The sequence below is a fragment of the Pempheris klunzingeri genome, chromosome 12 (assembly GCF_042242105.1).
Source record: "Pempheris klunzingeri isolate RE-2024b chromosome 12, fPemKlu1.hap1, whole genome shotgun sequence".
Taxonomy (NCBI): Eukaryota; Metazoa; Chordata; class Actinopteri; order Acropomatiformes; family Pempheridae; genus Pempheris; species Pempheris klunzingeri.
The window spans coordinates 19,024,277-19,051,876 of record NC_092023.1 but is presented as its reverse complement, the minus strand read 5'-3'; the positions used below and the strand labels follow the sequence as shown (position 1 = coordinate 19,051,876).

The 27,600-nt window shown below is 43.0% G+C and overlaps 1 protein-coding gene across 4 annotated transcripts in view; it reads right to left on the bottom strand.

Annotated features, from left to right (window-relative positions):
• The window catches only part of LOC139210675 (arginyl-tRNA--protein transferase 1), a 51,153-nt gene that overhangs the window by 12,721 nt on the left and 10,832 nt on the right, over positions 1-27,600 (bottom strand). For 2 of the 4 annotated variants that reach the window (XM_070840772.1, XM_070840774.1), the window contains exons 7-10: positions 27,022-27,150; positions 19,734-19,766; positions 14,234-14,415; positions 10,211-10,310 (exon numbers count right to left, since the gene is read on the bottom strand). In XM_070840772.1, coding sequence (XP_070696873.1) covers positions 10,211-10,310; positions 14,234-14,415; positions 19,734-19,766; positions 27,022-27,150 — 444 coding nt within the window. Of the gene's footprint in view, positions 1-10,210; positions 10,311-14,233; positions 14,416-19,733; positions 19,767-25,497; positions 25,627-27,021; positions 27,151-27,600 lie in introns of all 4 variants that reach the window. The other 2 variants (XM_070840775.1, XM_070840773.1) reach the window with 2 other exon arrangements.

Here is a 27,600-nt window from a genome sequence, read left to right as displayed (position 1 = left end):
GTCCTGCTGATGTGGTTCCCCATCAGCCAATGGATGTGCATCTGTCCAAGGCTACAGCCTGTCCGTCCTTGGGAGCTGGATCTCTCCTTCACTGTGGTGCTCCCGGAGGTTTCTCTTTTCCCACTGGGTTTTTTGAGTTTTTCCTTCCCGAAGAAGGAGGGTCATAAAGGGCAGGTGATGCCTCAGACTGATCCATCGGACCGATCCATTGGCCTCATCGACTGCTGGACTCTTTATTAGATTGTTTGTTCGCTTACACTTCTTGTTTATTTCAGTGAACTTTGTAAAGCACTGTGAGACAACTCTGTTGTGATATTGGGCTATACAAATAAATTGAATTGAATTGAATTGTCGGTTTGGCCCTGCTCTTCAGTGGCTCTGTTCCTCCTTTTCTAAATGTTCAAAGCCTCCCACACAAACCAATCCATCACCATCCCTCCATCTTTCCCTCCTTTCTGCGCTTGCATGTTCAGACGGATATGGAGGTGATGCCGATGACTGACGGCCTCTGAAAGGCTCGTTTAGAGAAACAGAAAGAGAGATGGGGGATGAAAAAAAACAAGTGAAGAAGGAAACATGTAGAAACTTCAGTGGATGGACTTGGCTGCCATTAGAGGTGTGAGAAATGAGAGGCAGATAGGAGGGAGACGGGGAGGGACGAGAGAAAATTAGGTGCCGATAAGTGGAGGGATGGTATTTAACGTCACCAAGACACGGACTGAGGCAAGCTGATGGAAGTGATAGGAGCAATCTGAGTGCCAGGACGGAGGGGCCAAGAACTGAGAGAGGATGTTGGAAAGCTGGTGATGAAGAGAGAGGGCTTGGAGAGAGGCAGAAAATGGGGAAGAGTGAAATAGACAGAGGATGAGATGGAAGAGAGAGAAAAAACAGACACATCAGAGATGAAATAAAGAGTAGCCACATAAAAGGGGGGGAAACTTAACAAAATAAAAACTCTACATGTATAGAGAATGCCTTCAAGTCATTTAAGTCTACCGTTTTTGCTTTGCATTTGTTAATTAATGAGCAGAGGTCACTGTTTATAGGAAAGCAATCTTCTACAGCGCAGGTTTCCTAATTAACTGAACCTAAACAAGACAGAGCCGAAAATTTGTCAACCTCATTTGAATAACAAGCCGCTCCTGTGTAAACAATTACACAACCTCAATCATCAGAGGTAAATAAACCCATATCTCCACGGGGCTTGACATGCAGCTACACAATACTTTGCAGAGGTATTATCACTCTGAGCCTCTGTGACACGGCACCGCTCATTCTCTTCAGGCCACACAGACTTCACACACACACACACACACACACACACATACATACAGATAGCAGAGGCCCTGCTGTCAGACTGAACTTTATTACCAACTCAACGACTCAAACACACAACTGTCACCTTATTCCTCTCCTTCATTGTGCACCCTTTCCACCCATTTCTGTCTTGTTTTCTCACACACTTCAGGAGGGAGTGATGCCCCAGGCCCATACCTATGATTTATGTGTAAAGCAATTAATCAGACACATAAATCGAGCGCTACACTGCAGCCAAGGAATCCTCGTGAAAATCTACACCTCTTTGCCTTCTGCTTCTTTTCTCCTTTCCTCCTTGCCTGACTATGAGCTTGATATGTGTAGAGTTGAGGCAGCTTTCATCAACCGAGACACCATCAGCCAAAAGTATCTTGATTTTAGCTTCTTACATGTGAGGATTTGCTGCTTTTGTGTTTTTTCTATTACTGTAAATCAAACTTCTTTGGGTTTTGGATCACTGCTCAGACAAAGAAAGTGATTTGAAGACATCTACTTGGAATTGAAGAAATTTTGTTGAGCATTTTTCAGCATATTCTGGCATCACAAAGACCAAATAATTCATCAATAAACTGTGAAAATAGATCATGTATGAGGAGCTAAGGCCAGCAGAATGATCACTTTTCTTACAATTTGTTCTTATGCTGTTTTTGTTGATCCTCAAAATGATCCTCTTTCAGGCACGGTGGAGGTAAGACCAGAATACAGGAGGTGGACTTGGTGTCCTAGAAAAAGGGTTTCCCTGCCTCCATCTGCATTACTTAACACCACATCTGCTGCTGATTTCCTACTCATATCTCCAGTTGAGTTTTCACCCACACTGCCCCTAGCTGAGGTGTCCCTTTGTGTGTGTGTGCACAAGTCAGGCACTGTGCAGAATGTCTGAATGCCGTCTGAATAAGCCTTTTCTTGTTAACAGTATCAGTACACCTCAAATCTACAGGAAAAGCATTAAGCTATACAGTAATCTGCTTGTCCATTGAACACCTACTTCAGCATGAGACAGAGTGGCTCCACGAGTGTGATGTAAGGCCAGTCACAGGATAAATGAGGTCACTAATGTTAAACCTTACTCTGTTTGTCTCTGGCAAAAGATACATTATCCAAAAATAACATGCAATACAAAAAGCAGCCTGTTCTATAATATAGGTGGCTGAGCATGAACACAATAGCCAATGGAATATTCAGGATTTGTCGAGGACTCTCAGCAGAACATGGACATTTGACCCAAACTGACAAATACGGTCACCATGTCACATTTGTGGTCTCTTCGCAGTATGTTATTCAGCTGGCTGTCACCCAGGACAAGTCTAAACTCTGTCTGAGGGTATACAAAGAGGCCTAATGTGACCCAGAGCCGAGCAGACCTAACCTAGGCTGGCCTGGGCCAGCACTCTGACCCAGGGTCACATTCAGCCAGTCTTAGGCAAAAACTAATAAACACAGGTCCCGATCCCTACATCCGTACTCTCTCTCAAACACACAGCTCTCACAATACACCCCCTCTATCATCCTAAGACTGCTGAAACACATACATTCTGCCCAGAGAACTGGGCATGGCTGAGGGGCCTCTAGCTGCTGATGGACACACGTAAACAGCGCGGCTCACACAAACACACATTCAGCTGGACAAATAACACCAAAAATCAAGCAGAATGGACAGAGGGACAGCACCAGTGAAAGACATGTCCAAACAAGCTGTGGCCCACACAGACACACTTTCACTTCAGTCTGTGACTATATGTAGATATAGGTGTGTGTGTGTGTGTGTGTCCTGAACATGTCTGGGGTCTCTGTTTGGGGAGATTTACACAAACTGCTGCTGTTTAAACACTCGGGGCCCACCAAGGCCTTTTCACCCTACTCAACCCATTACCACAGGACGACCTTCAAATAAAGCATCCAGGCTGGCAAGTCTCCCCCTTGGGCCTCTACACCACCCCCACGATCCCCTCCACCCACCCCACTCTGGCCCAGCACTGCCTCGCCTGGCTATGCGTCACGGCTCCGCGGATGACAGGTTAATGAGGAGAAAATATTTTTACAGGATCGCATTTCGACGGAGCCCTGAGAACCAATGGCAGCGCTTTTATGGGCATCAGCTCAGAGACTGGGTACTTTTATCTCTTTATCTCCTCTGGTCTTTATGGGCAGGCGAGCTGTTACGCCTGTCTGACACAGACCACAGCTTACTGACTTGCAGTCAGAGCCGCAGTCCCTAAGCTTGGTCTTAAAACCCCACCTCAGACTTCTAACTGCAAGACCAAACCCGCGGCCCTCCACCCACAGTCTGAATAAAAGCATTTATGAGGCAAGCTCATTTTGTCCAGTAGTGCTTATCAAAGATCTAAAATGCACTCCCTTGCCAAAAAGAAACCAGGCGTTTCAGACAAAGTGGCGCAGCTGCAGCAGGTTTGAAAATAAATAGTGATGAAGTTAATGGCAAGGCAAACACCTCAGGCTGGCAGCTAGAGGGCTCTGGATCTGCTCAGCATGACACCAAATCCAAACTCTCATTTTCAACCTTGTGACCTTCACACCTTCCCCTTGCCCCCCCCATAACTCCATCCCTCCAAACACAGTAAGACTGAATCGTCTGACCTGACCCCTTGAACTCTGCTCCCTCAGACCCTCACCCTGTCAGCGCTCCTCCTAGGGGGTGCCAAGCAGTGGCTGCCCCCAGACAGTGCTGAAGCCTGTTAATGATTTGTTAAAAACACAACCGTGGCAGGACACAAGGAACTAAAAGAAAAAAAAGATGATGAGGCATAAAAGAGAGGAGAAATTATCAAAAACTTTAAACAAATGTTTCTGCTAAGAGGTGCACTGTTGGTGGTCTCCTGTCGAGCTAAATCAAACAAAACCGTTTTTGTCAGAAACGCTCCAATTTAAGACAGGGGGAGGGGAGAGAGCTGGAAGGCAGAGGGCGTATGCTTTAGCTTTTAAATTTTTACAGAGGGGGTGAAAGTAGTCCTGGTTGGGTTTGATCTTATTATGATGGGCACACGTTCTGTAACATGAGGACTGCTGGAAGGTAAGTCTACTGGCAGAACAGAAAAATACCTTCTAAAAACCAACTGAATATTGTTTCATCTCAGACGGAGCAAAAAGAAAAAGAGGGCTAAAGAAATAACGCTATTAAGAGTAAACACTTAAGAAAGGACGTCAGTTTCAACATGGAACACTGCACTCACCACAGTAACTTTATACCACCTCTATTTGAGCTGTCATGCTTTGTGCATCTTAGCATGCAGATATGACAATTGGAGCAACAGGATCCTCACCACTGCGAAAATACATAGCCCAGGAATAACATTAGACTAAATGAACAAAATGTGACGCCATGTTTTATCTCTGAATGAAATCAGCTCAAAGTTTGTTCAGTCTTCCCTTCTCTCTCTCTATCAATCTTTCATCCCGCCAGCATGGTGGCTGGTTTCTTAAAACAGTTGCTGAAAGAAGAACAGAAACAAAAAGAGGGACAGAAAGAGGAAAAAAGGGGTAGCTGTACTGTGCCTGGACCTGTACGGCCTGTGAAGCAAAAAAAAAAAAAACCCAAAGATCCACATTAACGCCCCTGTTCAATGTAAAATCTTTAAATACAACATGGCAAAATCCATCTAAGGGTTATAAAGCTTATGTCATAAACAATACACAAGAAATGAATGCCATCATTAACAAAGCCAACATGTAAAAAAAAAAAAAAAGCAGTGCATTGAAGCACGGTATAGCATGGTACACAGGGATAGGGGCCCCTCTGGGAAAACACCCACCTCTAGATGCCTCAAACTCACTCACTGTCACTCTTAATCTGCCCAGATGTACAACAAGTGACACACAGAATGTGAGGTCACACACATACACATAACATACTGTCTGAATGGGCCCCTTGAGTGAAAATAGCATGCATGCAGAGTCCTGATAGCTGTGGCCCGGAGCCTTTCAGCATGTCGTAACCTGCAACTGCGTACCTGGAGAGGAGATGGGTTGTTTGAGGGAGAGATTCATTATATTACATCACTGCTTTTTTTAATGGTAATGCAATGAATCAGAAAGAGGAGTGTTGTTTTTATATTTGGTCCAGCTCACAGGGTTGGTTTGATTGAACAAAGTATTGATCACTGCTCAACTTTAAAAACAGTGTGCAGGTATGCATTTGTATCCTGAGAAAATGATGTCTGTTGTACATGCCGGAGCTGGGAGGCACTTTGTCACATCTAATTGATGATGAACTAAGCTCATGCAGCAGGTGACAGAGAAGCCTGCAGGCACACACTGATTGAGGCAGACATTAGCATAGCAGCAACTGACTGAAACCAACATCAGATTCTTTCATCAGACCTAACATACTCCTTCCAAACAGTGGCTGACACCTGGATGGATTCATTTCAGGTCCACTGAATTCAAAAGCTTTGGCCATGTGGAAAACTGCTGGCTGTTGCTAGAGAACTGACCGGCTCTCTGACAGTGTTTGTTGTTTGTGGGCGAGGAGGAGTTGGGCTGAAAGGGAACGGAGGTGCAGCTGCCGCGAAAGGGCTCTTAAAAAGTCAGTGAAGTACCGCCTGGAAACGAATAATCCTTTTCATCTTGCCTCCTTTTCTCATTTGGCACACATTTTGTCACTCCTTTTTTCACTCCATCTGTCCTCTTCCTCCACCTTTCACTCATTTTGCTTGCTCCGTCTTTCTTCTTCTCTGTGGAAAATGTAATGGTTTCCTGGGCTCAGAACGAGACATTCTTTCACAGTGAACAATAATAACAAGAGTAAGAGCCACTTCATGTAACTCTCTCACTCCCTCACCAACTGGGTACAACCGGGTACTCTGTCTGTGTGTTCTGTACGTGTGTGTGTGTGGGTATGGGCGCGTATGCTACACTTGAAAAGTGCTTGATCTGTTAAAACCAGGTAGTGCAGATTGGTAAAGCCAAGTGGATGACCGCCTCGTTTGTTATCATCAAAGTCTGCTTATTCAGTACTTAAAAATAAGCGACACAGACGAGTGCTCATGCATACACACACTTCTGCACAGAAATGGAAAATCACTACAGCATGGCATGGCTTTTTTACTCTTTGTTCTTTCCAAAACAAAAAGTGGAAATTTATCAAATGAAAGCTAGGATGAAAGCTGAAGCTGGATGGTGGGGTTACTGGAGGAGTAAAACAGATGAGAAAAAAACGCGCGAGTGCAAGTGCAGGGTAACGCAGCCAAACATGTTAATGCAAATCATGTCAAGAGTTGAACTCAACCTCAGGGACTATGGCTGCTTCTAGATACGGGCCTATCGCAAAATGTCTTGATGGTGCCAGAATTTGACTGGCGTGTAGTGACAGGCTTTTTTTTTTCCTACAGAAGCCCCAAGAAATGTGTGAGGGCTCTCTCACCAGGGCATACTCTGCAGGACACTTTCAGTGTTGTTCACATTTGACCACAGATCATCCAAACAATCTACAAATATGCTGTATGACATTCCAGGCTAATATCAACGAGCCAGAGAATCTAAGGGCCAGCTGCTCTGTCTCGAGTCACGAGAGCTGTTAATTCAGATGATTTTTAGCTAGACATGAGAGGCAATGTGAAAAGAAGAAAAGTGGCAGAAGGGCCAAGACCTTTGGTCTCATTTAGCCTCCAACAGCTTCACCTTCTGCTCCCTACAGCTCAACATCAGAGAGCCAGGGAGGGCCAAAGGACCAGGGACAGGAGCCAGGGGCAGGATGTCACGTCTAGTCCTGAACCAACCAGCCAAACCAGCAAGGCTCGGTGGGACGCTCCGTCCCAGCTTTGAGAACAAAAGAGAGGGCCTGACACTGGCCAGGCAGCCCCCTGTTCCTGGCTGGACTCCAAGTCTTCTGTGACCTGGCAGCAAGGATTTTCCTCCCAAGTCAGAAATCAGGAATACTTCAAAATGAAACACAAGAGTGAGTCCACCCTTAGCTACAGCCAAATCCTGAACACAGATGCTGCAGGAGGACATGAGGGGACAGGACAGGTAAAAGAGCAGCTCAGGTAGAGACTTTAGAAAAAGTTACCTCGATACTACTTTTAAAGACTCTATGAACAGTATAACACCATAAAAAGCCTTTCACAACGCTGCTGGTGTCAGTTACATTAATAATTGCACCTCTATTGCTCCTCAGGGAATGAGAGCACTGTATGAACAATCGTGTGAAATTCCACAGAGAGGAAACTCGTCTCACATTGTTTTTAGTATTCGTCTCAGCATGTTGAGTCCACTGAAATTCAGGTGATGTCAACCACATTAATTGCATCTAATAATTACTTAGAATCAGTTTTCAAGATGAAAGTTTACTTTTTACACATTGTGTTTTTTTTTGTTTTTTTTTAGCATTTTCTCTAGAACCGTGTCGTCCAAATTACAACTGAATAAATTCTAAATGTCATATTTTGTATAATGGCAGAAAATAATAGAGGCATTAATGATATTGAGGGAACTCATTGTAAAACATACTGATTTGGTCGAGGGTCAAAAGCTACAGAAGACCATACAGAGCACAAAACAACAATAATGTGGAGTTGAAGGTAACTGGGGGTTTGTCCTGCACTGATTTTGTCAAGTTGAGTGACAAACTGTATGTCAGCTGTGATTTTGAAGGGTTTACAAACGGGCAATCATACATCAGCCCTCTTCATATTTGCTTTACATTATCTAAGTGCTTTTATGGTCATAGTTTTCAAACGCTTACAAAGAGCTCAGAGTTTGGGTGTAAAGAGCATCTATCTATATGTATCTTAGCGTGCACAGAGGGCCCACATGGAGGGGCAGAAATGTGTTTTTAAATGCATCAACATTAATGTGAACGTAGTCTCAGAGAGTGATGGGTACACAGTTCCCTGAAGAAGTGGCAAGGGGAAAGGAGGGGGTAGGTGGGTAAAATGGAGAGAGGGAGTGGTGTTCAAGGGGTTTGAGTGGTGTCCAGCAGGGTTCAAGTGCTGGTGTTTTGGTCCCTAAAGAGGCAAGCAGCAGGACTGAGATCCAAAAACCAGTTAACATCCAGCACATTAACAGCAGAGTTTAGGAGCTCCCCATCTGAGAGACCTGAACAATTCCACAGTATGTCTGTGCATTAATGAACTACTTGGGCTCATATGCAAATCAGACAATGGAGGGAGACACTGTGCATGTGCTGAGAGTGTGTTTGAGCGCGGGTGTGCTTCTGTGGGAGTGTGAGAGCCTAAAGGTGGGAACTGGGCAACCTTCTCACCCTTGTTCTGTGTTCCTCCCCGAGGGTAAAATAGGAAGAAGTGGGGAGGTTGTGAACAAGACACTACGATGGCAAACACACAAGAGCAGATATGGGGGTTGGGGGAGTAAATACCATTGCAGGGGGGGTTTGGTGCTGTGGTAACAGCACTCTCAGACAAACAGCGTGATCAGGATTCAACACACAGACACATAAACAGAGCAAACACACTCACATGCATTCCATACACAGCCTCCCAAAGTGAGAAAATGGGCAAAGCGCTATGCAAACCACAAAACAAGATGTAAATGGATAAAAAGATGTGGCACTTTGCCATAATCCCCAACAAGACATCAGTCTCCCATGGACAAGAACGAGCTCTGGGAACATCTGAATGAAATGACGGAAAAACAGAAGAATTAGTAGGTGAATGAGAGAAAGGAGGGATGAATAGTAAATCTTGGCTGAACTAATGGACTTGGAAAGGCTGCTTTCTTTCACCATCGTCCTGAAGCTATAGATCTTTAAGTTTTGTTTGGTGTGAGTGTGAACATGTTTGTTCGTAGTGACTCCTATGTGCATGTGCGCGCAAATACATTATGCATTTATTTCCACAACATATCAACTGCACTTGTGCAAAAAAATATGCATATATATCTGTGCATGTGTGCCACACACCTCTTGCTGCTGAGTTACAGTTACTGTCACCAGTGTGACCTTCCTCCCAACCTTGAGTGTCTTCCGCAGCCTCATGCTATCTTCCTTGTCTGAACCTCTCCTCTATCCCTTTTTTCTTTCACACTCACTGTCTATGTATGTCCTGGTATTTTCTCCATCAAATGCATTTTTCATTGTTTTTATCCTCTCTGACACACTGTGCATAAATCAGCAAAATTCCAAACTGTTATACATGAAAAAGAAAAGCAGATGCCAGCATTCATGTGGAAATAAGAGAGAAACCCACAGGTAGGCGCCTGTCGAGGCCTTTGCACCTATAATAACAAAAGTAGAAGAAGAGGAAAACAACGGGGGCTGGTCTTCCTTTTCCTTTATAACTAGGCAGATGGGACATTAAACACCTCTCAGGAAGACAGAAACCTACATTATGCAAAAGTAATCAGATGAACAAACCACTTTGGTTACAGGCCTGAGAGGCAAGGACCAGTTCAGGGAAGAGATGTATATGTACTGTAGGAGAGGGATCAACGCATTTCTTGAAACTGACACTGCCACTTCATCCTGATATGCTCATAAAGCAGCTGACCTCCACACGGTACGGTACAGGACAGACAACTCGACCATCTCTCATGCACGGAGAGAGGTTGTGGAAATGAGGCTCAGTGAGAAACATTAAAATACCAAACATGGCTCATGTGAAACAGGCTCAGGGCTTCAGGGCGCAGGGCAAAAATTCACACTTGCACACTCACACTCGAAATTAAAAGTTTAAGAAAGAGAAGAGGAACACAAATTTAGCAGTGTTTTAATCAGGTTAGTCAAGGGACAAGACAGATGATGTATAGGCAAAGCAATGTATTACATCAAAGGTTTGCATGGTCTATGTGATACTGCATTTACAGTGTCGGGAATACACGTGTAACACATGTATGAAGCATTCGAGTCATTTGAGTTATTCATGTGGAGATGCTGTTGGTGAAAAGCATGAGAATTGTGTCGTTGTGAGACGATGCATACCTTATACCGCATCTTGGGACAGGAGTGAATGTAAAAGCCCAGGTAGTAGTATGACAGCTTGGGGGACTGTTTCTGCAGCTGCTTGGTGAAAGCGATCTCCCTGCAGCAGGAAACACACAGACACAGCTTTTCAGAGAGGTACTGTAAAGAAAAGGCTTTCAGAAACAGCACATATGCATGCACTTTGGTGTTATTGCTTCTTACGATTATGGCTCACCACAGCACTACTTTCTCTCTTTCAGTTGATCCACGTTTGAAATTTCAGATGGTAAATGATCATGTTTGCAACTGACACAGTGGCATGGGAAATATTCTTTCGAGTGCACGATTATGACAATTGATGCTGGGTAATTTGCATTGTCTTTTAACAAAAAATGTGTGACTGCATGTGTGTGCATGACTACACAGACTTTGTAGACTGAAGGGACAGCCAAACACATGACACACCAGAGCTGATCAACAGTTTGGAGGTGGTTTCCATCACTGAAAACAATTAGCCACAAAAGTAAAGCAGTAAAGTAAAATTTACAATATGTTCATTGATATTACACTTCAGAGTACCTGATGTCCACCAATAGAAGGAAACTTTGTTTTTTACAGGACAGTATATCACAACCTTATAAATGAGTGCATTAAGAAATAAAATTCACACTAGCAGGTCTGACTGGAGCAGTGCCTAAGCTGAGGAAGTAAACACCCACACTCAAAAAGGCAGCTTTTCTTGGTCTCATTTCATTACACAAAAACAACTGTCTTCTCTCTATCTGTATTGAGCCCTCGAGCAGAAAAGAAGGTGGTGAGAACAGAGCGTGTAAAATAAAGATTTAGTGCATGGGAGATTTATAGAGCTTCTTCAAATACAGTAAATGTCTTGCCTGCTTTATCTTTACCCAATAGTTTCTTCCTTAATTGCGTCCTTTTTCTAAAAGCCTATTTTCCCTGTTCCCTCTGCTGTTTCCTTCACTATTCCATAACTAAATTCCAGCTCCTCTTTCTTCTCCCTTTTTGTTTCACTCTTCCTTCCACCCTCTGTGTTTCACTCGCTTAAATGAAGGGGGAGAATTCCCTTTCTTACAATACTTAAGAGAGAGAGAAAGAGGCCTTAAAATAAAATAGATGCACTGAAAAATAAGACACGGGACAAAGCAGGCCAAGTTGGGGAGGGGGAGAGACAGGGAGAGAGGGAGAGCAGGAGGAGAATATAAAAGAGGAGGGTCAAGAAAGAGAAAGGGAGGGAGAAGAGAGGCAGCGAGAGCGAGGTGTTAGAAGGTCACCCGCTTGCTGCCAGGTTCCTGGGTTCCCATCCCCTCTCCACAAAAGCACCCGGCAGGCCTGAATTGGGGGAGGGGGGTCAAGAGAGGCGAGGGGCCCATTCACAAAAAAGCCCTGCGCCCCCCGTTCACTTGAGGCCTTCACACCCCCACCTCCACCCCCATGGCAGCAGCTTGAGTCCGCCATTATCCCCTCTTCAGCCATCTGACACTCCAGCACAAGCCAATTATCAAGCCCTCTGCTCCGCACAGCTTCCCTCATACTGATGTGCATACACACAAACACGCGCACACACACACACACACACCAGACACAAAGGGTCCATAATAGTGCATACCACAAGGTGCTTACTGCAGCCTTGCATGCATGAGGAAACATTTCATTACCAAACACTATAAGAGTAGCACTCATTAGCCATATACAAAATGCAGAGGGAGCTAACTGTGATGGGAAGCAAACAGGAGCTTATTTAACTGAAATAATTAACCTGAAATAACACAGTGCATGCATGTACTGTATGAAAAAAATTTAAGAAATAAGGGATCCCACTGGCCAGTATTCAGATTTAGGAACTGGGCCAAACCAGGCCTTTTTTTTATGGATCAATGTTGATTATGTGAAGCCTGATACATTTCCAATCTCAAAGCAGCTGTCAAAAATTCCCCACCAGGATCCCTCAAAAACTGGAACCATACAGAGTTGTGAGGGAGTTAAAGGCAAGTGAAAAGAACAGCACGCAAAATAAACAAACAGCCGCCTGTCGTGTCATTCAATGGTACGAGAGCATACGGCACCAAGAAAGCCATGTGTGTGGAGTGTCTTTGGGTTGGCCTGTTGTTTGAAACATTAAACATTTGAACTTCAACAGCTTTTCCTTCAACATTACACACAAGACTATACAAAATATTCTGAAAAACATCATTATATATATATTTTAAAAGCAAATCCAAAATCTGAGTTTTACTTGTTTTGATGTAGCCTATTAAATAGTAATGGATTGGATATTTAGGGACTTGGGTCAGGATCAGGATCAGGATCAGGATCAGTGGCAACACAACATAATCAGGACATCCCCATAAGAAAGTGATCCCACTTGGGACACCAGCTGTGTTTCCTACACACTGTGCCTCAGGCACCTTATTATGTGCCTTTCTTCTCCTCCTCCTTCTCCTCCTCCTCCTGTCCTCCAAGCCTGTGGCAAAAGGAGCCTCACTCTTGCAAGAAATTCCTCAACATCCCCCTCTCCTGTTTCTACTGCTGAATCACACGTATACTAAAACGGCCCAAAATACACACGGTGCTGTATTTGTTTTTGTACTTTTGTAATACTTAACATACACATTTAACCGCAACTGTAACACAATCCAAAATCAACACCAGTTTTTTTCCAGATGATGATAAATTACAGTTCCCAATGAAGCACTTCCTTGTTTTTCCATAACTTTTCAGTGACATTTTGTTGCTATGAAAAAGTGCAGTTCTGCTACATACTTTATATGTGGTTTCTCCAAGATTTTTCAAATACTGTTTTTTTAAAGCGGCGCACTTGTAATGGTTGAACAGCTCAGTTGGGCTTGCTGTGAAGAAGAAACACCATCTAATGTAATGACTGTTTGCACAAGTTTTTAAGTGTGTGTGTGTGTGTGTGTGTGTGTTCATGCATTCTGTACAGTAAGTCTTGGACAGAGTCAGCCCGGCCAAGCAGACTAGGGAGTGTCCACACCTGATCAAAGGCCTGGGCTCTGGTGTCTGTAAACAAGCGGGAGGATTTTAGTCCCGCTGGCTCCCTTTTCCAAGGCCTCCTCCACACACCGAGCACTCTGTGTTACTCTTGGACTCAGACTCTTAAAATAATAAGTGATGGAGTACTGTGTGCTTATGATGACCAGGGTGTTCCCTATATATGAGCAGAGCCTGTCTGTCCTAACTGCTGGGCTGACTTAGTATGTGATTACACATACACACATGAATGAACACTCGCAACTCACATACCAACACCTGTACACACCAGCTTTGAAGCAGAGATCACCCAGTCTCCCACATCTGCGCAGAAATATTTTAAAAAGCCTTTCTCACATTATTGGGTTACAGTTTTACAGGAAACGGCTGATATGTGCGCCTGTAGTGTATGTGTGTGTTCTCTTATTTCATCTTGGCAGAAAGAACTGTCGTCAGCTGAACCACAAACGGAGCGCTGCCTCAACCAATCAAGTGCGAAGAAAGAGGTATTTTTCTAAATCTACAGTATTATGGCTCTTGTATGATATAGTTCTAAGGAAAGATAGAATTTGGGAGGAGGCAAAAACATCAAGAGTTATAGAGAGAGAGCGAGTTAAGAGGAGGGCAAATGTGAGGAAATGAAAAGGGGAGAGGAACAAAAGGGAATGGCCATCTACATGTTGAATTGGACAAATCATTATCCTATTCATTTTAAGACATGTTGACTGTAAATAATCTGGATATTGCTAAAGCTTTACTGTCCTCCAAATCACAGTTTGCACTGTGTACCTTTGGGTTACATTTTAAAGGATATCTGATGTAATGTAAGTCATGTTTTATAGCTCTCAGAGCAAATTGCTGCAGCCTCTTGGTTACAGGAAGCAACAAAACTATAGTCCTGATTCTACAAAACATGAGCACCAACACATCCCTGATATGCCAAGGGGGCAACCAATCATCTCCACCATCATCTCATGTGTTCATGACAACATAAAAAGCATGACGTGGCTGGTCCGAGTCCTGGCAACCAACCTGAGAGCAGAGTAGGAGCCCAGAGAAAGTGAGGCAAAGTCTGGGTGGTAGTACAGGTACACGGAGGACACACTGGTAGGCAGGATATCGATCACCCCCACTGCCACGATGCGCCCGTCCAGCCAGTATTGCTGGTGGAAGGAGCCATAGCCCATCTCGGGCCCATCTGGAGAATATTCTGCCTGGAGAGAGGGAAAGAGATGAAAACCATAAGAGAAGGTGGTCACTGGTCAAAACAATAGTAATACTCCCGTGTACAATATAGCTTGAATGTAAAATGTATAAATCACGGTGGAATGAAAATGTGGCATTTAATAGGTTTGGTTTTACTTTCTTGCACAGATCTTCTTTCTCTGTCTTACACACACGCACACCTGTATGATGGTGTATTATAACCCAGTATTTTCCCTGCCAGGCCTCACGCATTATGTGTGGGGGTGTACAGTAGCCTCAAGTTCAGCTCGCTAATGGCTCCCAAATGTGGAGCGAGAGCAGGAGCAGGGTGGGGTTGGGGGTGGGGGAGGGCTGGCCACAGAAACACTCCAGGAGAGGACTTTTTAATAAAAGGCCCTGCATGAGCGAAATCCATTTCACCAGGCGGTGGTGGAGTGTTGCCAAGCTTTCTCCTATATGTCTGCGTCTGCTCTGTCAATGTGGCATGGAAGAATGTGGGTGTAGGTGCACACCCGCGTGCTTGAGACTACCCCATTAATGAAACAGTTAAGTCTTTGACATACATTGGGTTTCTCATAGGGATCCGCATGCTGAGTTTTTCAATCAAGTCACTTGACTGCTTTTCTCACAGAGGCTTAAGACTGTAGGCTTGGGGTTAAGGTTAAAAGTCATATTAAGCCAGGGTATTGGTTTGTGTGTATGTGTGTGTGTGTCTTTCTTCAGTGCACGAGTAACAGGATCCTTCTCCTTCACCAACATTCATCTGGACCCAGTTAGGTAGCGCAGACGCTGCTAGTTATCACAACACTGAGAGAGCTAGCTGGCTAATCCATCGCGCCACTGGGCCAACACTCGGACCAAATTAAACCTGACCAAACAGAAACAAGGTACGTACACATCCACACACACTCCCTGCAGCTCTGTGACCCCAGAGGGCTGGACATCACCTACGGGGCACCACATTCCACCTTAGCACCATGTAAGGTTTTCTTCAGTAGAGCTGCTAGTAAAAATAAAATTGTATATTGCTCAGGCACTTGAACACTTAGGTCTGATTAGCTGTCTGACACAAGGTATATACCACAGTCCATTTATCTTTTTTTGTGTGTGTGTGGGCAGTTGAGTGGGAAGGGATGATTAAATTGTCTACACGCTGCTCCACATCAGAGGACATATGATATGAGATAGAGATGATGTGGGTTTACTAAACATTAGATGTGACTGACTGACTGCCAGGCAGGCAAAAAGGAGAATAAAAAAAAAAAAATTACAGGTATTTTGGACCTGAGGGTGTTGAAGGCTGATGGGCACAACATCTGGAGCAATCACTGCACTCTGTGTGTGTGTTGTGTGTCTGAGGTTGGGGGAACTGTCTGTCTTTGTAAGTAGGCAGCCAGTTATTTCTTGGCACTAGTTCCCCCCAAAACACTAGAGGCTTTGTCAGAGGCCCCTCTGTGTCATTTAAAAGTTGTAAGTAAAAGGAAAGAGCGCAAGGTGTGTGTGTAAGAGCGTGTAAGGGAGATTTTTCTTACCTCACCCCAAGCATACACGATTGAGAACAATTAAATGGTTGTGAACGCCAGCGCAATAGAAATAATCGCCGTCTGAGTTTGTGTGTTTGTTTATGAGTTCATAAGTTGTTCAAGGCTGATCTTGTCTGAGTGACCTGCGCGTCACCTCAGACGACAGCTAAATGGTTGTGTCCTTGCCACTGTGACAACAATCTAAACATTCTCTGGAACACTTCAAACCACCTCAGAGCTTCCCCTGCAGCCCCAAATCGCTCTCATATGGTCTAAACACAGGGCCATGTGAGCGGTGAGCTTATCTTGACAAAGCAGGGAGGCGGTGCTGGTGGTGCTGGTGCACTGCACGCTTGTTTCAACCTGCTTACAGAGAGTTGGGTAGACTTTGACCGAACCAGAACTCGTTTCTTAAAGCTGTCAGAAATGGGAACCTAGTATATGACAATATACAATATATATATATATATATAAACAGCTCAGATATCAGTTGTATCCATAATGAAATACCTTCTTTGAGATCACTATTGTATACTAACTTAAACTGTTTGTTATTGTATAATGAAAACAGAACTTCATTAGAACTTAGTACAAAGGGCACAATATTGATGACATGATGTCATAATGCTCATAACATCTAACAATAAACCGCAAGCCTAACAAATTAATTCCAGTTTGGATTTATTTATCTCATGTGTGAAATGAAAATGTCCTTCATTGCTGATGATGTTATTTTTCCTGCAATATCTTTTGCAAACATTTTAAAGGGACATCACTAACAAGTCAGTAGACCAGTTCGTGGCCAATAAGAGTTTGCTACATACTTACACGTTAGATGTACAGGTGCTCATCACATTCTGCAGTGCACTGATGCCCTGTTGTCTATGTTTTAACTTTGACATTCAATGACATGAAACTCCAAAGGCAAAAAAGGCCTCAAAAGGCTTCTGATCAAAGCAGTTGTTTGGGAACACTCTTTTCCAAGAAGAGCATGGACAAATGCTTGGCATGTGCTTAGAGACTTTAGATGTGACAGATATTAGCTGAAGAGAACATTTTGGAAATAGCTTTCCGCACAACAATCAGTGAATTACACAATATATCTGGGATGAGCATGGTTTCATTTACAACTTCTTGCCCCCCCCAAATTTCTTCCCCATACTTATTTTCACGTCATGTGTTTTTATTTATCATATTTGTACTTTTCTTTGTTTTCTTGCATTTTATTTATTATGCATTTATGTATCAGCCATTATTATGTGGTCAATAAGACCAAGTTATTTTGAAGAAATATCAAAACGTATTCTTTTCTTATTTCAATTGTGACACGTGTATTACTGTTGTTGTGGATAAATAGTGCATTCAGTCGATTGATTGCTGGGTTGCTATTGATTGCTTTTGAGTGGAAATCAAATCAAAAAGGGTTTGTGTTTACCAAGTTATGACTTGTGATTTCTGTCTGACCTCATCTCTGCGCATTAGGTGCTGAGTTGACCTCCTGTAGCAATGATGTGGTCTTGATTCTAGCACTGACCAACAACAGATGTTGAACAAACACATTTTAAACTCTCTCTCTCAGTCTTTCATTCACAAGCAAACAAAGCCCTGCCAGCAGGCTGCAGGTGTAGCATAGCTCACCCGCCATTAGAACCCATCATTACAAAAATACTAATTTCTCCCAAGCTGTAAAGGACAAAGTGAAATTTACTTGACTACTTAACTAATTTACAGAGCTGTTACAGCCAGTAGACTTCTCTGTTTTTGGCTCGTGCGTTCACTACTACGGTATGTTCCCTGCTGATGTGTATCTCCGTTTCTTTTCTCTTCGTTACATAAAATAAAATTCTCAATCTTTTCCTCTCAGGGAGAAAAAGAGAGACATCAAATTACAGAAGGACCAACAGAGAGAAGGTTTCAAGGTGTGACAATAAAAAACTCAGTGACTAATTGGAAAACACGCCTGTTACTGATTGTTTGCCCTTTGGTTAGACACATTAGGAAGCTGTAAAGAAAAATAAATTGAAACAGAATGAGTGCACGAACCCCACCCAGCCTGTAAAACCTAGAGTTTCTCCAGCACATGCCACTTAGACCTCACCAAGGTCAAGTGCAGTGACAGACACCTGCATGGCTGCTGCACATCGTAATAATGTGCCTATCAGATGTGTTTATGTTTCAGTTTGTGTGCATAAATGTATTGAAAAAAAGAGGAATCCATGAAAGCTGATGTTAATTACCTCTGAATTTAAGCATGAATACTCTGCAATTTTAGTGAAATGAAACACGGCAACAAACAAACAAGTCAGACAAACCTGCGCAATTAGCTGCAGTTGGATTTGTAAGTGTGCTGTTTGCATACATTTGTATAAATGCAAGCTTACATGCGAGCTGATGAACCACACAGTATGCAGGTCCATGTGGTGAGTGTCTGTGTGTGTATTTTAATAGCACTCTGATTGGAGACAGATGGAGGCCAACACGCAGAGGTAGCACAGAAAGCCATGCATAATAACTCTGAAATGGAGAGCATTTGGAGAGAGACAGGAGAAGACAGGGAGGGAGATCAGAGAAAGAAATAAAAACAAGTTGGGCGAGAGGAGGCCAAACGAATGAAGACCCCCTGCACCAGTCTTCGAGTAAGGGACAGTGACGGCAGGAAGATATGTGAGGCAGTGTGCCACAGTATGTGTGCGCACACGTGTGTGTATGTGTGCAGAACTGTGTAATTCAGTGTGCCTGGCCGCCAGCCTTGACGAGGTGATAAAAGCTTGTTTCCTATAAACACTAATGATGTTCATTAGTGACGACCTGCGGGGGCCCACAGGGCAACACAGAGTGACTGTGTTTGTGTGTGTCTCTGTGTCAGTCAGTTTGTGTGTGCTCCTGGACCTCAATCCTATTAAAGTGGCTGTTATAAGTGCCCATCCTGGGTCTAATTGCTGGTGTAATTGTCCTGACCCAACAGGTCCACTGGTGTTTCTGAAGGCCGCAGCTCACCAGGCCTGCTAAGTCCTCAGTGATGCCTGGCAGCATCTACATCTTACTCAGTGACCACAGAGAATAGCACAGCTTAACCGTGAATCACCTTCCAGGTGCCATCAGCATCCTAACTATCACATCAACATCCTAACTATTACATCAACATCCTAACTATTTGCTATTACTAGCAACATTCTATTAATTCAGGCACCAGAAAAACTTACCATGGTGCCTAAATAATTACTACTTTTTGCTAACATCTGTTGTTGGGTGCCAAATTGATGCCCACTAATCAGCCTGTAATCTGTACCACACCACACAAAGTGAGGAGCGGCGGTATGTCCCATTGTGTCAAGGCCAGAGGAAAAGGACTGGTCTGACAGCCCTGTGTTCAACTCCGTCGCAACACAATCTGGACACCACATTTAACTGTTTTTTCTCCCTCAATAAGCCCTTTCACTTAGACAGGGCTAAATTAAAACCCCACCAATATGAAACAAAACCCCCTTCCTGAATCCTTTAACCCCCCCTCGATCCTGCTGGAGCACTCTTGAAGAGAGAGAGCAATCGTGCCTGGGTAGGTATGTGCTGAACGAGGGGGGACTAGTGTACATTTATCCCCTTTTGAGCGAATTTTATGAAGAAGTCCATACTGAAACACTGGACATTTTTCAAATCATTATCACAATCTCCATGACAGTAATTTCATCAGGAAGACCTTATCTTGGTCTGGGCAAATCATTGCAGGTAGCACATATGGATGAATAGAGACACTTTAAAAAGGGGTTTTATTAAACTGTCAACGGGCCAAAGGAAATACATACCTCTAGTGGTGAATCACAGAGAAATCTCCGGAACTGTGGAGGGAGGTGGGGGGGGGGAGCAGAGAGAAAAACTGTTAGTTCTCTGGGTCACTGACTCTTTTGAAAAGGCATAAATGAAAACCATATACATCTCCATTGCTGTCCTATATAGTTTACCCACCCCGAAGCTTTCTCCTCAGTCAGGTGTCACATATCAAATGCAGCCCTCCCCCCATCACAAAGGGGCATAAAAAGGAAGACTGTATTTACACAAATGAAAACATTTAGCCTATCATCTAAAGCTCACAGTCCAGGGAGGACACAGTGACAGCTTAAATAATCAGCATTGCCGATGTCAAAACAGCCCATCTCTGGACGCACTTTAAAGCACACATCAGATATCAATTACTTGGGGACTTTGTGCCCATGGAAATATTAAATCTTTCTTCCATTCTCTCTACTATTTCCTGTACTCCTTCTTTTTTAGCGCCAGGGTTGAGAGCAGTGTGTTTACAGACAAGCTGACCTACAGGACTGGAGGATAAACGGAGCACGCTTCCATGCTTAGGGCCAAAACCAGCACCAGTACCAGCACAGCCACAGTGGAGCAGTGATTGACAGCTTTTGGTTTACTCAGTCTGTCTCACCCTCATACACCACACCACAGTTTCAAGTTCATATTTCACAGGGAAATGCTATAATCCAGCTTTGCTATTCATTTGCAGATATGTTCAAACTTAGTTCTGCTGTCTGGTGGGAACAGAACAGGGGTTTGCAACAGCACCAGAGCATCGTGAACAGGGGACAAAGAGGTTCCAGACAGAACTAAATAAACAAGGAGGGGATATGAATTCTGTAAAACGGCTCATAAAATAAGTGGTTGCATAATGACACTCATCGGTAACAAATGGCTGCTGTTAAAATGTGTTTTTTCTTGTTTTCTTTCAAACTCTGACACCAACTATGGTTCGACTTAAGCGGTTCTTAATGGCAGTTTATTATATAAAATTGATTCAGACCACTAATTTCATGGAATATTGTTTTAGTCAGTCTGAAATACAGGATTTTGAAAACTACAAATCTCAATTTGAACGTGCTAATTAAATTCTTTAAGGCGGGTTAGCTGGTGGTCTAATTGTTGTAACTGACAGCATATAATCAACAGACTACTAACAGATTTGTATCCGAATGCCTGTGTTTCTCAGTATATTGGCAAACCAATATATTAGTCTAATCCGATCCTTTGCATTACTTCCTAACAAATGTAAGATAAACCAAAGCTAATGAAAATCAATAGGCTTAATTGCTTCTCTGCCCCTTATGAATTCATTTCCGTCTTGATTGCTGAGATTTGGAAGAGGTTTACTCTCTCTCTCACAGTATCAATAAATAGATGAATCCAAGCGATCTTGCAAATACCGCAGCTCTGTATAGACCCAGACCCATCAATTTGCTCTAAAAGAGACTGGAAATCCCACAACCACATCAACATCCTCTGTTTGTGCACGAGTGTGTCTGTGTGAAGCAGAACTAGTAATAGTGATGACTGCAGAAGACACGGTTCGCTCGGTGGGACAGTCCTGGCTTAGGTGCAACTCAAAAAATCCTGCCAGTGGCCTGAACTCATCCAAAAGTGTGTTTCTCGGTTTGTCTGCTACAGCCAATGTCAAAGAACAACGCACGCACGTCATTTGTCATTTCTATTTTACCTTTGCCTGAAGCAAACGGTCCTCACTGCCTTTCAAACTCGCCCACTCAAGTTGGATTCTAGTCATAAAAATGACTGAATCTGCAAAATATTAGTCATGTTCCAGTCAGAAAAAAAAGTGAATTCATAAAATAGGAGGACTAAACAAGAAGACAGCCAGTGTACAGACCTCAAAAACAACAGAACTAAAAAAAAAAAAAACATTGCATGACGTTCTTGCTGGAAGGTGTTGTTGTGAGCTATAAAATTCTCACAAACAGTGCTCCCTGCAGTGCCACATACGAGATGCAACACACTGCCTTTACCGTCGATTCAACCTCACACCAGCTGCAGAAAAATAATGTCAGCTCACTGCATGCAACTGTGCTCATATATATTCTATATATAGTATTTATTTTGTCCAAATCTTTCCATGACCAACGTACAGATTGTAGTTACTAAATCCGTTTAGTCAACACTGATCTTTGCTCATGTAAAACAATGCTTATCACATTCCCCACCTGTGTAACTGTGCCAGTAAACTGTAATTTTCCACTCCTAAATTTGCAGTGACTACTGCCAGTCAACAAATTACCTACAGCAAAGCCTCCCAACATGCGATACTGCTGAAGGGCACAAATGAAACTTTTGTTTAAAACCCACAAAAAAAACTAAATGGTTTACCAACAGAACAACAGCTGCAGTTATTAGATGACATCATTTATAGAGGCCATGCTACGACACCGGCTGCTGTGTGTATGGAACCGAGAAGCGCCAATTGACCTTGAAGTAAAATGCTGTTTTATTGATCAGATGAGTGAGTGTGTGAACCTTTATGCACTGCAGCCTGATAATGTATGCAAATGCATACTTGGCTGTGTGTGTCATGATAAGTTTCAGTAGCTCAGTAGCTCCAAGAACCTCCCTTCCTCAGTCCCTCCTCCTCCAACTTTACCAGGCACTCACCGGGACCATGGAGCACAGCTTCACTGTGCTTGGCTGGGTGAGGCCGCTCTCCTGGAGCCTGGCAGGGATGACCCCCCCACCCCCCCTTACTAGACACTGACAAACAACAGACCACATGCCCCCGCCAGGCTGACACAGACACATAAACAAATAGACAAAACTCATTCACAGACACAGACTCCGCAGGAGATGGACAATCTAATGTGTAGGTACGGTCAATCGGGCATGAAGACAGCAAGGGGGGGAAGAAACACGCAAGTACGATCACAGCTTCCTCTCGCTCTCCGACTCTAATACAGCAACACATATGTCTGCAAATAGAGCCGTGTCCACAGTACCTTCTGGAACGTTCTCATCCACAACACATGGAGTCCATCACTTCCTCTCCAACTCTCCCTTTCCTATAGTAAACACTCATCTGTGTACGATTAGGAGGGCAAACAGACGTCTCAAACACACACACACACACAAGCTGTTGTGTCTTCACTCAAACACCTACAGTACATATAAACACACGCATCTGCAGAGGCCTAATTGCTACTTATACCTCTCATCATTGTGCGCTTAAATTGCTGTACTTATTTGACCAACATAGTCCCTGGATAATAAAAAATCTGAAATAAAAAAGCAATAAAAACCTACATATGGTCTCTTTCTCTCCTAACTGGATCACTGTTCATGTCAGTGTGTGCAGCAGAGGAGCTCCAGACCAGTAGGTTTAGGAAAAAAAAAAAAAAACACTGATGCACTGAACTGTGACATAAAAGGGAGTGGGTCTACAATGGTAAACAAGCTGCTTATAGAATATTTTATTGAATTTCTTATTGTGAATAACGATGTTGCTAATGGCTTTAAACTAATCTGAGCCAAATGCTATTTTCCCCATTCATTTATTCCAGTTCTGATAAATTTTATTGCCATTTCACAGATTTTCCATATACTTTTTTCCTCTATTTTCATGTGTCTTTGTTAAGGTCCTGGCCATCAAGAAGAGTAAATACAGATTTAACAGGATTTGTTTTCCTCAAAATGAATGCCACATGTGCAGGAACTCAGAGTCACGGCTCAGCACAACAGTTAAGACCAGTAAGTGTGAGTTACAGAGTGTGTATGTGTGTGTGTGTTTGTGTGCATCAACTCTGTCAGGAAACCATGATTGGATGAGGAAGGAATAATGTCTGGCTCTCTTCCAGTCATGGTATGACAGGAAATGCATACATCCTTAAACAAACAAAGCCATTCCCCTCTAGGACATCATACTGTCTAATGGTAGTACAATTTTTGCAGGGTAATTCAACTTGCACACACACACACACACACACACACACACAAACAATCTCTCCTATCACCTGGCTCTGAGCCAGGCTGACGGTATTCCATGTTCTGTCCCTAGGTAATACTTTAATGGATTAATAAATACCTCCGCAAATACTAAATAACTAACTTCCGAAGTAGCAGCAGCAGGCACATGATGGCATGGCACCAAAATGTGCCATCACCACATCAACAATGTGTTTCCCATTCCTTTATGAATGCCACGGGACAATGGGGGGGCTCCGAGCTTCTGGGAAGAGCACGGGCGAGTTAACCGGGAGCTTGACGGGCAAGAAAATAAAATCAGTAGAGTTCAGTACTGAGGGCTCAGGAACGGTTGTCAAAGTAGTGAGTCAAACGAAGCGGAATGTAATAAAATCTAATTTGTGTGAGTGGGAACAATTAGCAATGACCATGTATAGATTGACTGCAGGGGGAGGAGACAAACCAAGGAGGGGACAACATGGCATCTCCAGATCTGGTATTAACGTGATACGACAGAAGAGCTTATTTATGGAGATATGAAATGGTTTGATACTACTGAATATCTCCATGTGGCACAGAAAATGTGTGAATGTATGAATTGTACATATTATGACCTTAGATAAAAAAAATGAATATATAGTGTTGTTCATTCATTTCCTTATAGTCCTCCCTAAGGTAGAGATGTCAAGGTGAATTACAATGAATGGGCTCACTTCAAATAGTAATTAACACAGCCGTAATTCATTCTGTGCTTTTACACAACACTGCATTCAGTCAGTTTTTAACCTATGAAATCCATCAATGAAAAGAGAACTTCATTTTCTGGCAACACAACAGGCAGCTACACATCATTTTATTTGGGTTTTTTTTTTTTTTTTTAGATAGCATTCCTCTAGTGCTCGAACCCACCAGATATCCAGTACAGTTCTAAACCCGAGCTGAAGCTGTGCTCACAAACACACACAAACACACTTTCCCTTTAACAGAGCTAGTGTTATGGCAGTAGGAAAGAATCTGCCAGAGTCTGCCCAATCTGACAGCTTTTATTATTTATTAATTACCTTACTTTTACAAGCTGGAGAACTCAGTAATTTACCGAGACCTGCTGGCAGGAGGGTGGAGGAGGAGGTTGTTTTTCCAGCCCTGAGGGACAAAAGGCCCTCTCAGGTTAGTGAGAACGTCCAGCAGTTCTGCATCCTGACTAGACCTTATTTTCTCTTTTTATTTATATATAAAGAGGAGAAACAGAGGTGTGCGTGTATATATATATATGCTTTACAATATAGTTTATTGCATGATTTAAATCCATTTTTAAACTGTTTCAGTTTCCTATTCATCATTGGACAATACACCTCATTCACTGCATAAACTACTGAACTTTCTCTCTCTTTCTTTAATAGAGTTCACATTTACGGCTTACGCAATAATGACATCCAGAAAAAAACACGTTAGTCATTATAATTGTTATAATTATAATTCATCGAGGACCAATGAAGGTCACACTCAGTTTATCCCATGTCTACCCCATGAGCAAAGACCGTGACTTCAACAATTAACAAGGAAATTCATTTTCATTTGGGCCCCAACTAGTGATTGTTTTCAGTATCAATAAACCTGTCAGTTATTTCAACAAAGCCTCCATTATTCATCTAGTCTACAAAATCCCAGAAAATGATGAAAAATGTTCAAGGTGATGCCTGTAAAGAGCTTGTTGTCTAAAATACAAAGCAGTTTCACCAAAAATGACAGAACATGGAGAAAATCAGCAAGAAGCTGGAACAAGCATATGCAGTAGTGTCCTAGAGTAGGTGCAGAATAATAATCATGCAGTACCTCACTCTCACTACATTCGCTGGGGGCATCACCATGAATGGCCATCTGGTAGCTGGCGTACAGCGCCACCGACTGCTGATAGGACGCTGTGAACTGAGGGTCCTCAAAGTTGACCGGCACTAGCCTCACCTTCAAGCACAGGGTGTGGAGGGGAAGGAGCAATATGGTGGAAGGAGGTTTATAAGGGTTGACAATGAATGAATACAAGGAGGATGAATAGTTAAGAAGTGAATTTTTCAACAAAAAAAAAAAAAAAAAAAGAAGAAGAAGAAGAAGCGAAAGAATGGGTGCTTTGGAGGAATGAACAATGCAGGATTCAACAATAAAAGGTATTAAACAGTGTTATACAAGTGCTTTGGCATCTTAGGCTTCACATCAGTCTCCTAGCCCTCGAGGCAAGCTGGTAACACAGCAGGACTGTTCTGAGTTTGGGAGTTGATTTAGTGATTTTATCAGATTGTTGCGCAAAAAGGACACATGAATGCCAGACAACAACATGACTCCAGGAGACTGAGTGTTAAAATAATAAGATGTCAGGCAACTTGAGGATGAGGCTAGTGCACTGCCCAGCTTTTAGCACAGATCGCAAGGAGAGGGTTGGTAATTCAAGATTCAACACAGTGTCCAAATCCAAAAGTGCGTCTGAATGGATCATCTCAGCTAGACATATACACACACTCCTTCACCACAACAGATTCCTCCCAGAAAGGTAAACAAGGTTGAGCAGACTGCACGCACAAAGTGAATTAAAATCTCATTACCACCGTTTAATGCTAACTTGAAGTGAGATTCCAGTTCAGACACGGGGAACTACTGAGGATAGGGTGATGGGGTGCACATACAAGGGAAATGTGTGAAGGTCGAGAGGGTTCAGCTGACGAACTGCACCCCCCCCCCCAAAAAAAAACTGAAACAGCTCGAGACTAATGACCAAGCTGGCCGACCGAGGGCCAACTCAGACACCTGGAGAAACACTGCTCTCAACCGTGGCGTATGGAAACATTTTCCCCTCCATTTCCTCTCCCTTTGACTCTCACTATACACATACGCTCTCTTTGATACTAACACGTTAATTCCTTTTTTGCATTCATACAGACATTTAGGTTTCCACTCTTGATGCCTCAACTGTCTTTCTACCTCCAGAGAGTGATGTTGCAAATTTTAAATGGAAATTAGTTATCAATTACTATTTTCAGTTTCAGTCTCATGCAGTGTGAAGACCTTCAAAAAAAACATAAGAAATGTAAATAATGCTGACTACAAACTTAATGATTTACTCAGTTACTCAGTTATTAAAAAAGAATTACTAATAAACAGACATTCTGAAAAAACTACTACCTGCTTTGCATTTGTTTCAAATACGTTATCACATCCAGTAAAGGACCAAGATAACATATTCATAGGAAAGATCAGAGCAAGATGAAATTCTTTTGATGCGTCTGTAGGTACCCAAACTTGTCGACCCTCTGCCTCCCTCCCTGGGTACCCCTAGAGCAGGTTGACCTATGCCCCCCACCCTCTGACCTGGCTCTCGGAGGGTTTGTCATGAGGGTCCTTGTGAATGGCCATCTGGTAGAGTTTGTACACCTGGTAGGAGGCGTCGAAAGAGGCTTTGAACTGCGGGCTAGGGGGACTGGAGCGCACTAGCCTCACCTTCAAAAAGAATATGGTCAGACAAAGGTTAACGTCAAAATGGAAAAGGTACTGGTGAAAACGTAAGTAGTGATTCAAATCCTTAAAAAGGGAGATATTATCACAAATCAAAGAGAGAAAAAGTGTGAAAAGAGTGTGAAAGGAGAGAGACACAAACACACCCTTTTCGGGGCTGGGCGACTCGACTGTTATGATTTTGCAACTTTTTACAAATAAAATGGAAAAGTTTCCAATTTCAAGTTGTTATTCTTCTTTAGCAGATGATATTGTTCCATCAACGACAGCTATTGTTCACCATAGCTGTAGCTCGACGGGAAAAACAAAAATGATACAAACAGGGTGTGTTATGTGTATCTCCGTAGTGACACAATAATGGCAGGTGCCACTCAAAATCACAAAGAATGTAACAAGCATTAATGTGACAGAAAGCGCATAAGTACTTGGAGAGGT